Below are 18,278 nucleotides of genomic sequence, written 5' to 3' on the forward strand. Positions count from 1 at the left end.
GCTGGGCTGTGTTGCAGCTGTATAACATGCTGGTGGAAACGGGGGAGCTGGAGAACACGTACATCATTTACACCGCCGACCACGGGTACCACATTGGGCAGTTCGGACTGGTCAAGGGGAAGTCCATGCCATATGATTTTGATATCCGAGTGCCTTTCTTTATTCGTGGGCCAAGTGTAGAACCCGGATCAATGTACGTATTCCTCTGCTTGCGACGTTCAGCTGTCATAGCTCATGTACATCTGAGATAATTCGATTACTAATCTCAGTGTCTGGTTTCCTTTCATCCAAAACAAAAAAGATTGCATGTAGGTTGGTAATTTAGAAGACGAAATCCTACACCTCCCTTGCCTCGCCACATGTTAATTTAACTAAAGTATACAATTTAAAGAGGAAAAATAACTGGGCCGATGATTAATTCTCTGAAACTGACCAGAATCCATGTCACGTGGACCTGTGTACACAGATATATGATAGGACCATTAGGAACATCATCCTTACTTTGTTTGAATCAGAGATACACTATTTTAACGTGTGTCGTCCATCTTCTTCGTTTTATTTTTGTTTTTTAAATTATTACTAAAGAACTTTTTTAAATTAAATATTTTAAAGCATGATTTAAAAAAAAAAAAAGCCTAAAAGACTGGAGTCCCATTCCTGTCACCTTAGACAAGCCACTGCATCCCTCTCTTCTCATTATAATAGGGGTTCATGTGCCCTGCCAATCACAATAGAATGTTTTGTATAAAATGAGAACGTGTGCATGAAACAATTATGGGAAGTGGAAGAAAAGAATGCAAGTAGAATTCAAAAGCTGCAAGGGCCCTTAAAGAGCATTGAGCCTAGACTCCTGATTTAATGAAGAAACCCACACACGGCAACAGTGCCTCCCTCTCAGAGTCCCGGGTCCCGGAAGTAACTGGGGCCCAAACCCAGATATCTGACTCTCCCGGGAGAAGGCGATGGCAGAAAGTGGGGTTTCTAGGGAAAATATTATTATGTCTCTTCAGGCCATAGAAATTGTTGAATCTAGAATTAGAAGGCTTTATGTTTGAAAGTCTAGGTCTGTGGTCGGCAAACTGCGGCTCGCGAGCCACATGCAGCTCTTTGGCCCCTTGAGTGTGGCTCTTCCACAAAATACCACGGCCTGGGCGAGTCTATTTTGAAGAAGTGGCGTTAGAAGAAGTTTAAGTTTAAAAAATTTGGCTCTCAAAAGAAATTTCAATCGTTGTACTGTTGATATTTGGCTCTGTTGACTAATGAGTTTGCCGACCACTGGTCTAGGTGATGTGGATTGGATTCATCTGTAAAAACCTTGTGTCTTTCCTTAGAATTTGATTTAATTTATTTATTACTTTATTAGGATGACATTGGTTAATAAGATTATACACATTTCAAGTGTAGATTTCAATAATACATGATCTGTATATTGCATTTCCTGCAATATAGAAGTCGATTTTAAAGCTCTGGTTTAACAGAGAAGTTACAGGCTATCGGGTTTTAAATATATATATATATATTTTTTTTTTTTAATTGATTTCAGAGAGGAAGGGAGAGGGAGAGAGAGATAGGAACATCCATGATGAGACAGAATCATTGATTGGCTGCCTCCTGCTGGGGATGGAGCCCACAACCCAGACACATGCCCTAACCGGGAATTGAACTGTGACCTCCCGGTTCATAGGTCTCTACCCTCAACCTCTGAGCCACGCCGGCTGGGCCAGGCTATCGGGTTTTAAAAGAAAGTATACACCCTTACAAAAACCATTATCAGGCCTCGATTTGTGTGACAGTGTGGCCAGAGCGCAGGGATCCGGGCATCTCTCCAGTGACCCCTGAGACAGTCAGTTAACCTTGCTCCATGCCGTCACTGCTGACCACTCAGCTGTGGCCAAATGCAGCTCCGCTCCCTCGGAGACCAGGTGAAGGGGAGAGGCACTGAGGGCCAGTGAGTCACGGTGTGGAGAAAGCAGCCCCACGCGCCACCCTCCCGGCCCTGCGGCATAACCATCTGTGCCGTTGCAGAGTCCCGCAGATCGTCCTAAACATTGACCTGGCCCCTACGATCCTGGACATCGCTGGACTCGACCCACCTCCCGATGTGGACGGCAAGTCTGTCCTCAAACTTCTGGACCTGGAAAAGCCAGGTAACAGGTGTGTCACTTTTCTTTCCCACAGCCAGCCCCAAGCACACGCTCCCAGAGCCAGCCAGCCAGCAGCTGAAGGAGGTGGAAGCCAAATAGCTTTCTCTCCCCCCGTGGAACACGCCGCGCTGAGAATTCCCCGGGTGTTTGTATGTAGCCTATGATGGAGGCGCAGTCATGGTCTGCGGGAAGGGAGAGGTGTCCCTTTAAACAAACTGTTAGCACGGACCCGTTTGGAAAGACGTCCAGCTGCCAACTGTAAATATTATTATTTTGCTTGCAGGTTTCGAACAAACAAAAAGGCCAAAATTTGGCGTGATACATTCCTCGTGGAAAGAGGGTAATTATGGGTTGCTCGGGTGCTTCTGGGAACCAGTCCTAGTGGGAAGCGCTCCCTGCTGGGTACTTTCCCCCCTTATTTTGGGTTTAAGCATACAGATTTCATAAGTCTAGTAACAAAATTGAATGGCTTGCTAGTCATTCTTCGCTGGCCAGAAGAGTAATGATTGTTGCATCAGAATTGCAGAGAAGAAATTCTCATTAGCCATTACATGGCTGTGGATTTTACTAATGTTTTTCTCAGCCTTAGTTCCTAATCGGACCAGAACTTCCTTCCCAAGTTCTATCTGGCACCTTTCTACTTCTTTTCCTGATGTGCCATTCTTAGTTTTAAATATATAAACATTGGAGATTGTGGTTATTTCCATAGTTGCTTCTGGATTTCCCCTTTAGATTTATAACGCTCAGTGGTTTTGTTTTTCTCCATACACACATTGAGAGAAAGCATTACCATAATTGCTTTGCAACAAAAAGAATTTTGAGTCTTTGAAGCTAAAATATAGGTCCAAAGCTTTGAGAAATGATTCCTCCTACCCTGACCTCTCGTCTTCATAGTACCCAGCTCATCACGAGGGACTCATCAAATGTTGAACACCTGTGGTCAGAGCCTTATTATCTATTTCTTGCTCCTTGAAGTCATGTGACAGGAAAGAAAAAAGAACAGGCAGGTGGTAGGTAAGGTAACACAAATCACTTCTTACTTAAGAAGCTTTTCCATTTCTGTCAAAGGAAATTTCTACGTAAGAAAGAAGAATCCAACAAGAATATCCAACAGTCAAATCACTTGCCCAAATACGAGAGGGTCAAAGAACTGTGCCAGCAGGCCAGGTACCAGACAGCTTGTGAACAACCGGGACAGGTGAGTATGCGGCTTTCTTCACCACATGCATATGCACACCATGCATAATTCTCTATTTCTGATTTAAAATATTTTTAACATATAATGTGCATTTACATATAAATCAATTTTTCATAACAGTCATGGATTGCTCACAGTTGCACCTCTCCCCTGACTGAGAATTGTCTACCTCATCCAAGCTGGGCCTCCTCCACTTAAAGGAGATGATGATCTCAGAGAGAGTTCTAGATATCCACCCACTTAACCAAAACCCGTTCAGGTTACCAGATACACGAGATGGTAGCCCCATTAGAAAGATCAGAGACTCATTCCATCTGAGGATAAGGCACCTTCCCTGGGACTCTTCTTAACTGGTTATCAAGAGAGGGTTGAAAAGCCACTTAGTTAAGTTCAGGGGCAGATGCTGAGCCCCAAGAGACATGATGGAGTTTTCCTACCCTGGACTAAAGTCAGACATCATCTAATTCAGAGAGGAGGTCAAACTCTATGACCAAGGTTGGGGAGTGACAAGGGACACCATATTCTGTTTGTTTATTGTTTCTACCTCTGCTCACAAAATTTCCAACCTCAAATATTTCATTAGAATGATCTTCATTAATCAAAATATTAGTATAGATTTCAGGGCTACCTATAACATCAATAAAGAACTAAAGAAATACCAGGTGATGAATTAACACAGACCCGTTTTTAAGGAAAGTGAAAATATATGAACACAAACTATGTTAAGCACTTGTGATTGAAATCTCTGCTAGCTCAAAGGAAAGCTATGTCGCAATGAGAGGAACCGAATTTCTGCCTACTTAGACCAAAGTCATTGCATCTGAGAGCAAAATCGTAGGAGAGAGAAAAATAACTAACATTTATTGAGCATGTTTTTATGTGAGGCTCTGTCCACGGGGTTTTCTACGCATTAGCTCAATTTAATCCTCACATCTGCCGAGTGAGGTAGGCATGGTCATTGCCGTTTTACCAAAGGGCAGCTGGTGAGTGGCAGAGGTGGAATCCAAATGAGTTTTCTGATTCAAAAACTCAGGCCACTTGCTGCCTTCCAGGGTAAGTTACATCCAGTAAGCGAAGAGAAGTTCCAATCTTCTAAGCCCCTTATTAAAAAACTTACCTGACCCCTAGCTATCCACACAATTAGCCAACACCAGTTCCAGGTATTATTAAAATGGCCTCGTTCGTTGCCCTCTTTTAAGATAGTATCCAGCTTCTTGAAGAGACATTCACAATAAACAACTTGACCCTCCCACTCTCTGCATTTCCTCATGCCTTTTGTACACAGGGATCCCTTTGAAACAGAACAGGGTGAGGTGGAGCGCTGTTGAAGGGATAACACCAGGCCTTCCTGGTCTTCTAGTAAGTCTTAATTTTCAAGTGTTTAGTGGAGAAGCTTAGACCTATTCATTATATTTTAATTTGAGCTCTTCTAATCCTTCTCATGGAAGCTCTGAGTATTGTGACTAAAACCTCAGAATTGTTTTGTAGCTCTAGCATGATTTCCATGCACCAGCCTCAATTGGCTAATTTACTTCTGTTCAGAAGCTGGAAATGTTTGGTGTGAAATCTCTCTCATGCAAATGGGTGATCTTGTCACTATTTTAGGCCTCTAAGCAACCGGCATTATTACCATTTTGCACTGCCTACCTTTCAGTACATAATTTTGTAAACCTCTCTCTAGAGTTTGTGCTGAAACCTGAATATGTGTTCTAAAGGGCAAATGGAGCATAAAATGTCTTATGTTACTTTGGCCCAAACTCTTCACACATGTGCTCAATGCTGTAGTAAACACTTCACTTTGCTCTTGCATATTTTTCTTCACTTGTTTTGCCCCCATGAAATGCTTCACTATCTGGCTCCCTGGAATTTTCCCCTGCTGCTGTATTTCTGTGTTAAGCAGTTTGATTTGGATTCTCTCACATGAATATATGAGGACTTCAGCCGTGATCTCTTTTAAAGAGCCCGAAGTCATGGACTAAGGAATTCGACTTTGCCCCGAAGGTGATTTCTTTAAGAGTCTGAGAACTTCAAAAAAGTTGAGCCCCCTCAAGGCAACTATTGAACCTGCAGGGCAAACCTGACTAGCTTAGTTGTTCTGTGGCATCATGATATCTTGGCCTTTTTTGCTCTATCTGGCTACTTTGAAGATTATCTTTTTAGTTACAATATCACTGACTTAAAAAAAGGAAGAAAAAGGTTCAGAAAAATGAGATTATATTGTTCAGGATCAAGGCGACAGTTGGCTAGAACTAACTAGCTTGGAATCTCCTCTCTTGACATTGACCCTCCATGGGGTACAGAGGAAAAATCAGCATGATCAGCCCATGCCCTTCACCACTCCTCAAGGCCTGGTCTCCTAAGGATTGGGGGGCAGGACCAATGTGGATGCATGAAGTCAAGTACATTTTTAAAAGATGAATTGAAGTCACAGGTTTGGGATAGAATATTGGCATCCACTACTTTTTAGTGGTGTGTTCTTGGACCAGATGCTTAATTTCTCCTGAGTCTCAGGATTTCTATCTCTAAAATGAAGAAAATCAATCTCAATCTTACAAGGATAAAGTGATATCACATATGCACAGGCTGGGAGAACCGTAAAGCAGTGTGCGAATGTCAGGAGGTGGTATTGTGCCAGGCCATCTTACCTGTTGTCTTCATTCCTAGGAAGCCAGCAGAAAATGGAAATGGGCTGGAATCCCAGACATTTGGCATCCCTTCTGGCGTCCCTTCTCCACTATGTGAACAGAACAATCAGCAGGGATTGGATAAGACAGTGTGGACGTGTGTGTGTGTGTGTGTGTGTGTGTGTGTGTGTGTGTGTGTGTGTGTGTTACTTCTGTGTTACTGAGTTAATATGAGGCCGAGTGTAAATTCCCACCACCCTCTCAGCTAGAATTACACCCCTAGCACATCTATGTACAAAGATACTACATACATCCACTCTCTCACTCTCTCCCTCTGTCTCTCTCTCTCTCTCCCTCTCATGTGCGAATCTCATCTCTCTGAAAAGACTTTGGTTCAGCAGAGAACATGGACCCATGATACTCAATTCTGGCTGCACAACAAAATCACCTGGGAGCTTTTGAAAATATTTATGCACAGCCTCACCTCAGACTGATCAGATTGTAACGTTCAGAGGGGAGTCAAAGCATCAGTATTTTTCAATAGGGTTCAGAACCACAGGCCCTGAATAAGAGAATGCCAGCGGTGGCAGGGGAATGGAAATCTTTTGGTTGGATGATATCATTTCCTTAAGAAGGAAATTTAGAGCCAGAAGACTTAAGCTACAAACCCAAAGTCAGGACCTGTACCTGTTCATTGCATGTTTGATCATTTCTTCCCCACAACATGCAGAAATGTAAGAGAGGAGATGTTCCCTTGGAAATTCTAAATGGCATTTGCCTGGCTGCAGGCATGGGTGTAGGACCCACGCCCAGCATTGGAGACAGTGGTCTCAACCATGACCACACGTTAGAATCACAGGCACCTTGCAAATACTGCTACTCAAGTCCTGCTCCAGACAAATTAAATCAGAACCTCTGGGGGTGGACCAGGCATCAGGGGTGGTTGTTTCTGGTTTTGATTTTGTTTTTGAAGCTCCTGCATGATTCCTATGAGCAGCTAAGATTGAGAATCATTCATGTGGGGTCAGCATAGTTTTCCTTTTTTTTTCTTTTTTTTTTTCTAGGTATACATATTGACTCTTAAATAGGAGTTACATAAAAAGAAATTCCCTACACATCCAATTCTGGAGTACATCTTACACATGTTCTGTCACTTAAGAGGAAAAATGGTTTTGTTTTTATACAGCAAATGCCATGTCCCCTTGTGGGGTTGTTGAGTGCCAGCATCTTTGCAATGTAGTTCGCCTTTATACCTTTGTATCAATATAGAATCAAAGGTTTGTAAGATTCTAAGAGGATCCCAGCATCAAGCAAAGGAAATAAGAAGGTAGCTTGTTAAGTGTAAACTGGTTTAGTTCCAGAATTTCTGTTCTCATCCAAAAACTCATCCCTCAGACCTTCTGTGATCAGCTGCAGAGCAAAGATAGACATTTACCAACAAGATCTGGCTAGAATTGTTCGTTTGCCAGAAATTGACGGCCTGTTGCCAGGAACTCCCTGAGTGCTGGTTAAAATCACAGCAAGGCTTCCAGACATTTCCTGGGTTCTCCTGATTCCAGAGGGTCCTGTCAGAAGGACTGAGCCCCAGTGCTATCCTCTGGCTGAACTCTTGTCTGCACCCAGCCCAGCTCCGTGTGGACAGCTCAGCCTCTAACCCCTGCCTCCTCCCCTCCTCACCCTGCACAGAACAGTCGTGCATCTGCTTAGATGTTTTGGCTTCTGTGCATTTTCAGAATACAAACCGCAGGGTTAAACATCAAACCATATTTAATGATGTCCCCAACAAGTCAGAGACAAATGTAAGGACACACACTAAACTCTATCCTGCAGCCCCACCCTATTTGATTTATGCTGCAGTATCTTATCTCCCATGACTCCCTAGCATAGCCCAAATGGTCAGGCTCCCCGCCCCCTCCCTTAACTGTAACTTTCTCATCTGCATGTAAATGCTTGCCTCTGCCTTCCAAATGCCAGCCCCTTGACTGAGGCCCACCTGATGCCTTACACTGTGCCCCTAACCTTTCTCCTTTGTGATTGGTGTCCTGGTCAAGGTGCCTTAGAATTGCACCTTAGGTTCACCACTTTCTTGGTATGTGACACAAGCAAGCTACTTAATCTAACTTTGCCTCAGTTTCTTTATCTATAAAATGGGCATAATAATAGCACCTGTCTCGGAGCACTGCTACAAAGGTGAGATCTGTTAAATATACTAAGCACCTGGAACAGTACCTGGCAACACAGCAAGCACTCAACCAACGCTGGCTATCGGTTATGGGCCAAGATCAATTCACCGATTTTACTTTTCCCTGAACTGCAAGGACCATACTTCTTCCAACAGTCCAACACTGGCTTTTACAAATGTTTATCCAGATTAAAACATAGAGGGGGAAACTCCCTCTCTCTCCTGCTTCTCCTTCCTTTCCACTTTTCCTCCTCCTAGCCCTGTCACCCCATCTCAGAGGAAACAGGAGGAAGATCGCCTTGTCAGGAGTAACTCTATTTCATGTTGTGGAAAAAATTTGATAGGGGCCTGGGCTAAGTATCAGTTTGAACAAAAAGATTTATATGGTCTTCTTATATTCCCCAGTGTTGAGATAAAAATTCTAAAACGCATGTCCACGTGCAGGTAGCTGCTTTCCATGCTGTCTGTACTGGCCTGAAGGATAATCAGGTCATCAGAAAATTGCTGTATGGTTGTAACATTTCAGAAAACATGATTTTACCTGCATTATGGCCAAATTCACATAATAGGACTTAGAACAATGGAGAAATAATGTGTGTGTGCGTGCGTGTGTGTGTGTGTGTGTGTGTGTGTGTGTGTGTGTCTGTGTAATATTCAGCTTTTATTGCAGTGTGCCTCAGAAAAACTTATAACCAAATTTTTGTTTCTTACTCATGAAAATGGGCATAAGGTGATCTAAATAAGAATATGGATCAGTCTTAAGCAAGCTGAGGAATACATGCAATTCAAAATGATTACCTAGTAGTCACTGAGGAAAGAAAAATAACCAGAGTTCAACCATCACCTAATATTTTACATTTACACCTGAAAGTATTCTATAAAATAGATATTATGTCCACTCAAAAGATGAAGAGACTGAAACTCAGATGGGGAAGTAACTTGATCAAAGTCACACAGCTCGAAAGGTGACAAGTATCAGTTCAAACTGAGATCCATGTGGTCTAAAGCCCCCGTCTCCCCACTAAATGATAATTACTATGTTATACACAGTTTACACCCAGGAAACACTAGCTTACCCAGAGATTGGGTAACCATTTCCCATTGATTTCTTAGAGATATAGGAAGGGAGAGAGCAACATTTTTTTGTCCCATTTATTTATGCATTCATTGGTTGATTCTATATGTGCCCTGACTGGGGATTGAACCTGCACCTTATCATATTGTGATGATGCTCTAACCAACTGAGCTACCCAGCCAGGGCCTGGATAACCATCTTTAAGGGCCAATCCTATATAATAAAAGCCTAATATGCTAAGTGTCTGGTCATCCAGTTAGCCATTCAACCAATCAAAGGATAATATGCTAATGATATGCTAAGGCTCAACTGCTCGCACTGATCACCAGGGGGCAGACGCTCTGACCTGTAGTTTAGCTTGCTGTTGAGGTCCCGCAGATTGGGACTGAGTGAGATGGCCGGACATGCCCTGGAGCCCTCCTGCAGTCAATCCCTGGCTGGTCAACCTCCCACATCCCTCCCTGGCCCTGATCTTGCACCAGTGGGGTCCCTCGGCTTGGCCTGCGCCCTCTCGCAATCTGGGACCCCTCAGGAGATGTCGGAGAGCCAGTTTCAGCCCAATGGTGGAACAACCGGTCCCTATGACGTGCACTGACCACCAGGGGGCAGATGCTCAATGCAGGAGCTTCCCCCTGGTGGTCAGTGCTCCCCCACTCAGCCAGAAGCCAGCTCATAGCTGGCCTCCGCGGCAGCACTAAGGATGTCCAACTGATGGCTTAGGCCTGCTCCCTGCCCTAAGCCATCAGTCGGACATCCCCCGAGGGCTCCCGGACTGCAAAAGGGTGCAGGCCTAGCTAAAGGATACCCCCACCCCTCCAGTGCAGGAATTTCATGCACCAGGCCTCTAGTTAATTTTAATGGTACTGCTCTGTATTCATATAGGGCATCTTTTCCTCAGAACTCCAAAAACACTCAACAATTTATTCTCACGACATATCCTTGAGGCCAAGGGAAGAGGAAGGTGTGGAATCTGGAAGAACAAAGAAATTCTGCAATTTGCTCAAGGCCATAAAGTAGCAGCTAAAGAAAATTAAAATTGAGGTCTTCAGATCCCTAACCTAATACTTGTCTCCATTAAAAATGGCTACCTCTTATCAAGTTTACATTGGGTCAAATTCTTTGAGTAATAAACTGTGTACCGGAGAGAAACCAAGATGGCGGCATAGGTAAACACCTAAACTGCTGCCTCGCACAACAATTTCAAAACTACAACTAAAAGACAGAACGGACACCATCCAGAACCGCAGGAAAGCTGACTGAGTGAAAATTCTACAACTAGAAGGAAGGAGAAAAGCTCACAGAGAATTGGAGGTACGGCAAAGGGTCTTTGTGCGCGCAGAGAGGAAGGGCGGCGGAGTGCCTGGCTGGCTTTCTCTGGCGGAAGGGGGAAGGGAGCCCCCGACCGCATTGAACCCCAGTTCTGACTGCAGTGAACCCCAGTTCCAGGCGAGCCCCCGGGGACCCACGCTCTTGTGGGGGGAGTCTGGACTCTCGGGCGGAGACTCGGGAGCCGGGGAAGGCGGAAGACTGAAAGTCCGCTCGCGCCAGTGCGCACAAAGGCTGCGGGAGGCTGCCACAGGCTTTCCCTAGCGGAAGGGAGTGAGAGGCTCCTGACGGCACCGAACACCAGTTCTGACTGAAGTGAGCCCCAGTTCTGACTGCAGTGAACCCCAGTTCCAGGCGAGCCCCTGGAGACCCACGCTCTTGTGGGGGGAGTCTGGACTCTCGGGCGGAGACTCGGGAGCCGGGGAAGGCGGAAGACTGAAAGTCCGCTCGCGCCAGTGCGCACAAAGGCTGCGGGGGCTGCCACAGGCTTTCCCTAGCAGAAGGGAGTCAGAGGCTCCTGACGGCACTGAACACCAGTTCTGACTGAAGTGAGCCCCAGTTCTGACTGCAGTGAACCCCAGTTCCAGGCGAGCCCCCGGAGACCCACGCTCTTGTGGGGGGAGTCTGGACTCTCGGGCGGAGAATCGGGAGCCGGGAAGGCAGAGGACTGAAGGCACACACGTGCTAGCAAGGGCAAGGCTGATGGGAAGCCAAGACTGAGACTCCACCCCATCCAAGCTGAGCACAGAGGCTATTGCAATTTGGCAAGTCTAATCCTATAAGGCTGTCTCCAGCACCGGACTTCTCCCAGCATAGACACAGCTGATCCTTACAGCCAACTGGCCTGGAGGTCGATTCTTCCCAGTGATACCAACAACAATAAAGACTTAATTACAACAAGGCTGTACACACAGTCCACAAAGGTGTGCACCAAGAGTGTCCACCTCAGGTTAACTGGGGAGGCAGACCCACTGGGCCAAATTGGAAACCTAGCACACAAATCTACCAACTCAGGGAAGCAGTGAAAATGCGGCGTCTAAGAATCAGATCACAAACGAAAGAAATGGAGGAAAACAAACGACTGGATATAGAATTCAAAACCACGGTTATAAGGCTTTTTAAGAATATCCTAGAAAAGGCCGATAAATATAACGAGACCCTCGAAGAGATGAAAAAGGACCAACTAGAAATTAAACATACACTGACTGAAATAAAAAATATTATACAGAGACCCAAAAACAGACAAGAGGAACACAAAAATCAAGTCAAAGAATTGAAATACAAAGAAGCAAAAAACACTCAACCGAAAAAGCAAAAAGCAAAAAAAAAAATCCAAAAAGTTGAAGATAGTGTAAGAAGCCTCTGGGACAACTTCAAGCGTACCAACATCAGAATTATGGGGGTGCCAGAAGAAGAGAGAGAGCAAAATACTGAAAACCTATTTGAAGAAATAATGACCGAAAACTTCCCCCACCTGGTGAAAGAAATAGACTTACAAGTCCAGGAAGCCCACAGAACCCCAAACAAAAGGAATCCAAAGAGGACTACACCAAGACACATCATAATTAAAATGCCAAGAGCAAAAGACAAAGAGAGAATATTAAAAGCAGCAAGAGAAAAACAGTTAGTTACCTACAAGGGAGCACCCATACGACTGTCAGCTGACTTTTCAACAGAAACTATGCAGGCCAGACGGGAGTGGCAAGAAATTTTCAATGTGATGAATAGCAAGAACCTACAACCAAGATTACTCTACCCAGCAAAGCTATCATTCAGAATTGAAGGGCAGATAAAGAGTTTCACAGACAAGAAAAAGCTAAAGGAGTTCATCACCACCAAACCAGTATTATATGAAATGCTGAAAGGTATTCTTAAAGAAGAGGAAGAAGAAAAAAGGAAAGATAAAAATTATGAACAACAAATACATATCTATCAACAAGTGAACCTAAAAATCAAGTGAATTAAAAACCTGAGGAACAGAATAATCTGGTGAATACAATAGAATCAGGGGCATAGAAAGGGAGTGGACTGATAATTCTCAGGGGGAAAGGGGTATGGGGGGGTTCATAAAGAGACTGGACAAAAATCATACACCTATGGATGAGGACAGTGGGGGGTAGATAAGGGCAGAAGGTGGGGTGGGAAATGGCTGGAGGGGAGCTATGGGGGAAAAAAGGAGAAATAATTGTAATAATCTGAATAAAGATTTATTTAAAAAAAAATAAAATAAAATAAAATGAAAAAAAATAAAAATAAAAATAAACTGTGTACCTGTGTGTATGTGTGATGGCGATGAGAATAATAGCAGCTCCTGGGTTGAGTACCCACCCTGTGTTGAGTTCTTCTTCTAGGTCATCACTAATGCTCGTGACCCTGCAAAAGCTTAGACTGTCTAGCTGACTTGCTCAAGGCCACAGAACAATGTGATAAAGCTGATATTCAAATCCAGTCTTTTCTAGCTTGAAAGTCCAGATTTTTTTCCACTAAGCCACATCCATATGGTTGTAAAATGCCATTCCCAAGTCCCAGGCAGAATATAGATCATGGTCCCTACTACAATGGAAGCTATTCCTACACCAATAAGTGAATTATGGCAGCACAGTAGGTTGTTGTGAAGGTTGAGTGAATAAACCTGTATAACATGCCCTAGTCCAGTACCGGGCATCAAGTGAAGAGTTCATAGCTACAGATAACGGTGGTGCTGCTGGTGGTACTAAATTGAATTATTTGAAAGGCATTTAACATATTTCTCATTAGGTTTGATTTCACCAAGCAGCTGTAAACTGGAATCCTTATAGCCAGCCTTCTCTTCTTCCTCAGGTGTTATTTTCCTACAGGTATATGTAACCAATCAAAAATGCTAAGACATAACTACTAACTGGAGTGATTCAATCCTGAGTTGAGGGTAGTTGGAAAGGCTAAAATAAAGTAATAATAATTTAAGAAATTATTTAAATAGTTTGATCTAGCCCCTTACCCACAGTAGGTTTGCAGACATATGAATGCATGCTAAGTGGCCAAGTTGGAGAGGCAGGAGGAGAGTTGGGGCAATGTCGTCCCACAGAGGAGGAAAAGAATTTGCAGAAGGAGTGAGTGGTCAGGGAAGCTGGAGACCAGCAAATTTGGTAATGAACTGATTTACTGATAAACTTCAAGGGCGTAGATAAAAGTGAGACCGTGTGACATCTACATTTCCACAAGGGCACTTGTTTAACAAAGGCCTTTTCTGAGGCTATCTCTAAGTCCCATTAGCCTCACTTGAGTTCCTGCCTCCATCTGATTTCTGAAACTTCTGCAATGCAAAATCGGCTCATTATTTTCACCATTTGAATGGCATGCGGCATGAGTTTCAGAGCAATTCTTTTTAAAAAATCTTTCTTCGCTGCCCTCAGTAAATACACTAAGTAAGATGACCGCTTTAGCTGCAGCTATTTCAAGGTTTTATTGCTCAGCCATAAAAATTGTCATGATATTGAACATTAAAATGACTGTGACAAATGTGTGGCAATTACATTTCATTACAATTCCTAGTAAGCTTGCCACTAAGAAGCTTTTCAAAGCCTTTAGCTCAAGCATGTCAAACTCAAAGGCTAACATGAGTCAAAAAAAAAATGAGGCATGCGGCCTGTGGGCCACGAGTTTGACATGCTTGCTTTAGCTGATTATCTAATGAGGTCTAAGATTTGTTCAAAGGGTACATGGATGAAAAGTAACTGGCATCTTTGTCCAAGGCTCTTGTTTTATACAAGAATGTGGGTAGGTGTATGTATGTATGTATGTATGTATGTATGTATGTGGGTGTGCATGTTTATACATATGCAAGCATATATGTATGTATATTTGATTTTGCATATACCTTATTAATGCCAAGGACAGTGCCAGACCTCAGGTGTGTTTAAATTCAGCTCTTCAGGAAGGAAACAGCTGTTCCTTTCATCTCTATCCCATAGGAAGTTAGCAGGAACTTGGCTAATGGAAAATGCAGGTTGTATTCCAAATAGGCTAAGTCACTAAAGTTTCTGCCTACGCTTTTGTGTTCTACAGGCATCTACTTGTACTCTCAGCTCTTCCAGGCCAAAAGAAAGGCAGAGTTGTTTTTTGTTGTTTTTTTTTAATGTATTGTGGTTATTTAAAAGGAAGGTTTTCACCATAGTTGTGTGTTTTAAAATTAGTATTTGTACTAAAGTTGATATAAATTGGAACCACAAAAAACATAAGGCCATTATTTTTCAAGAATCAAGTTAGCCATGCCCTGACAGTGTGGCTCACTTGTTGAGCGTCCACCTATGAACCAGGAGGTTATGGTTTGATTCCCAGTTGGGACACATGCCCGGGTTGTGGGCTCAATCCCTAGTATGGGGCATACAAGAGGAAGCCAATCAATGATTCTCTCTCATCATTGATGTTTCTATTTGTCTCTCCCTCTCACTTCCTCTCTGAAATCAATAAAAAAATGTATTTTAAAAAATCAAGTTAGCCACATTTTTCTGTCTGATAGAAAGTAGAGCACTTTGTTGTTTTTTGTTTTTTTTTTTTAATATATTTTTATTGATTTTTTACAGAGAGGACGGGAGAGGGATAGAGAGTTAGAAACATCGATGAGAGAGAGACATCAATCAGCTGCCTCCTGCTCACAACCAAGGTACATGCCCTTGACCGGAATCAAACCTGGGACCTTTCAGTCCGCAGGCCGACGCTCTATCCACTGAGCCAAACCGGTCAGGGTGAAAGTAGAGCACTTTGTAAGCTTCTGCTTGGCTTGGATTGTGAGTCCCCGACCGCTTCTTTTGCTTCTATAGACATTAAGCAGTCAACTTTCAGTTTTTAAACTGAGGTAGAGATTACCCAGGTGGATGGATACATTTTAAACCATTTGGATTTAAGACAGCTATAGACAGGCACTCAAGCACCATTGATTCCCAAACTGTATGGAGCTCTAAAAAGTTAGCATTTATTTTTATGACATTTTTTCACCAGCAAGAATTCTACATGGCATATAATTATTTTTTTAAAGATTTTTTTCATTGACTTTTAGAGAAAGAGGAAGGGAGAGGGAGGGAGGGAAAGAGGGAGAGGGGGAGAGAGAGAGAGAGAGAGAGAGAGAGAGAGAGAGAGAGAGAGAAGAGAAGCATCAATGTGAGAGCGAAACAGAGATCAGCTGCCTCCCCTAAACCCCCTTCCAAGGATGGAGGCTGAAACCCAGGCATGTGCCCTGACCAGGAATCAAACCAGCACTCCCTCAGTGCAGGGGACGACATCCAACCAGCTGAGCCACACCAGCCAGGGCCTCATTATTTCTTAATGGAGTTGTGTCTGAGTTCCTGAGAATGTTTCATGGCGCCTCCTCAAGCTAACTGGCCATATCTGGGAGCGCTGCAGAGCCAGGCCAGGACATCACTGGTCTCCACCTGAGACGGCAGAACTGTGCAAGGGCACACACAGTTTTCAGCTGAGAGCGGAGGAAGAGTTCTGTCACTCATCAGCTAACTGGAGAGAGAGTGAGAACAGGTTACTCGTAGTTTTGCCAGTAGAGATGAGTTGGCAGCGTTCACCTGTTCAACTGGAGTCACTCTCTCACCTGCTACATTTCTAGACACACCCACACCCAGGAATACGTACACCCCTCTCAAACCCTCATGCATCTGAGCTACTTCCACCTAGAGAGATCCCTTCCGCCCTCCTCCTGGGAACCAGCTGCAAAGAGGTCCAGTAACCAGACGCTGGGAATCTAAAGGCCAAGGACACATTAAAATCACCAGGGAAGCTTTTGAACATCCCACTGTAGAGCCAAGTGTGACAACCATTGACCTGACATAACTCAGGGTGCCTAGTGAAACTGACTTCACATTTTGGGGTTTTGCCTGTTGGTTTTCAGCTAAATCATCTCTATTTAGTTCATCTGTAAACTATTCTTGCCGACGTAGCCTTTTCGTGGCTTTGTAAATAGATGGTGAGTTGCCTTGTCTCTTGAGCTCCTGCCTCTCAGAATGGAGATGTTGAACGTCCCAGACTTTCTGTCCAAGCCACAGAAGAAGGTGGTGACCTGATGTGGCCTGAATGATGTGGCTTGAAGCAATCAAATTCAATAGCACCATGGAGTGTATGGGGGCTCAGGCAGAATCACAGAGCCAGTCCTCTGGGATTTGAGAACAATATCGTAGAAACTCAAAGGCAGCTGAGATAGTTCAACCCTTACTGAAGGCAGATGACTCCAGTAAGAGAAAACAAACTGTGACTGGTTCGTGAATGGTTCATACCATTTTGTGCATGAGTGAGTGTCATTTGTCTGCTAGCCAAGCCATGTGGGACCCTTAACCAAACTTTACCTTGCCTTAGGACACTCTGAAATTGAAAAGTTACCCTAAGTATGGTACAGGTATAAGGGGCTGCATGAGATTATTGTATGTGGTGCATGAAAGAGCATCCTTTATTTAATAATGTTGTATTTGTTTTCATGTATGTGTGAAAATATCTAGCTGGCACAGCAGACACATAATATTACAATTATCATGGCTTTGGCGACAGTTTAGAAGCGTGTCCATTTAAAGAAAAGTCTCGATACAATTACACACAGGTGATACTCATATATGGAAGAGGAAAAAGACAAGTTTGATAACACTACCAGATAGCATTTTGTAACAACTGTGGTCAACTTAAAATTAAAATCAGTATTCTTTCTGCTTCCCCAATTAACGTTTTAGGGAGGGAGAAGGGGGGGAATAAAAAGTAAGAGGAATGCCCTAACCGGTTTGGCTCAGTGGATAGAGCGTCGGCCTGCGGACTGAAGGGTCCCGGGTTCGATTCTGGTCAAGGGCATGTACCTTGGTTGCGGGCACATCCCCAGTGGGAGGTGTGCAGGAGGCAGCTGATCGATGTCCCTCTCTCATCGATGTTTCTAACTCTCTATCCCTCTCCCTTCCTCTCTGTAAAAAATCAATAAAATATATTAAAAAAAAAAAAGTAAGAGGAAGGTAATTAGGTCTTTCAGATATGGAGGGTCCTATGAAATGATTCTCAGGGGAAGCACTATTATTTCAGCCAAATTGATTCTCAAGAAATGGGAGGCGGGGGACACTGAGACCACGGCTGTGTCGTATTTCTCCAAAATTAAGCCGGCAATATCTGCAACAGTCTTTTCTTCCTTCCTTCCTTCCTTCCTTCCTTCCTTCCTTCCTTCCTTCCTTTTCTTCCTTTCTTTCGAAAGCTGTTGGGTAGATTTTCTTAAGTTTTCTTTAATTACAGGTTACATTCAATAGTATCTTGTATTAGTTTCAGGTGTACAGCATAGTGATTACACAATCATTTACCCCAATATTTCCGGTACCCACCCGGCGCCGGCATACTGGTAGTTGTTACAATATTATTGACTATATTTCCTATGCACCAATCTTGCTCCAAAACTCAAACTAGAAAACCCAGCTCCTGCTCCCCGCGCGGGTCTCTGGGGTAGGTGGCCGATGTCTCTTTAAGAGCAGCTCGCGCTGCCAGGTGTGCGGCATCTGGGGCAGGATAAGAAAGGCGGGCACAAGGGAACCCCACGTGTCTGCGCTGCGTGCAAGTTGGCTCGCCCGGGGATGGACTCGGATTCAACTCATCTCTGCCTTCCTCGTGTGCCACTCTTCTCTGGCTCCCGATAGGAATTCAGGGGCAGAGAACAAAGCAGCCACGTTTGTTTCTCCAGAGAAGGAGAGAGGGGTCTGGGGAAAACAGCCCTGGCAGCTGGGCCCTG

At 44.0% G+C, this 18,278-nt stretch overlaps 1 protein-coding gene across 9 annotated transcripts in view; it reads left to right on the plus strand.

Annotated features, from left to right (window-relative positions):
- The window catches only part of SULF1 (sulfatase 1), a 170,827-nt gene that overhangs the window by 123,889 nt on the left and 28,660 nt on the right, over window positions 1–18,278 (plus strand). For all 9 annotated transcript variants that reach the window (XM_080646253.1, XM_080646255.1, XM_080646248.1 and 6 more), the window contains 4 exons: window positions 18–193; window positions 2,026–2,154; window positions 2,428–2,484; window positions 3,213–3,342. In XM_080646253.1, coding sequence (XP_080502379.1) covers window positions 18–193; window positions 2,026–2,154; window positions 2,428–2,484; window positions 3,213–3,342 — 492 coding nt within the window. The remainder of the gene's footprint in view (window positions 1–17; window positions 194–2,025; window positions 2,155–2,427; window positions 2,485–3,212; window positions 3,343–18,278) is intronic.

Source organism: Plecotus auritus, assembly GCF_963455305.1.
Source record: "Plecotus auritus genome assembly, chromosome: 11".
In the NCBI taxonomy this organism is placed as follows: Eukaryota; Metazoa; Chordata; class Mammalia; order Chiroptera; family Vespertilionidae; genus Plecotus; species Plecotus auritus.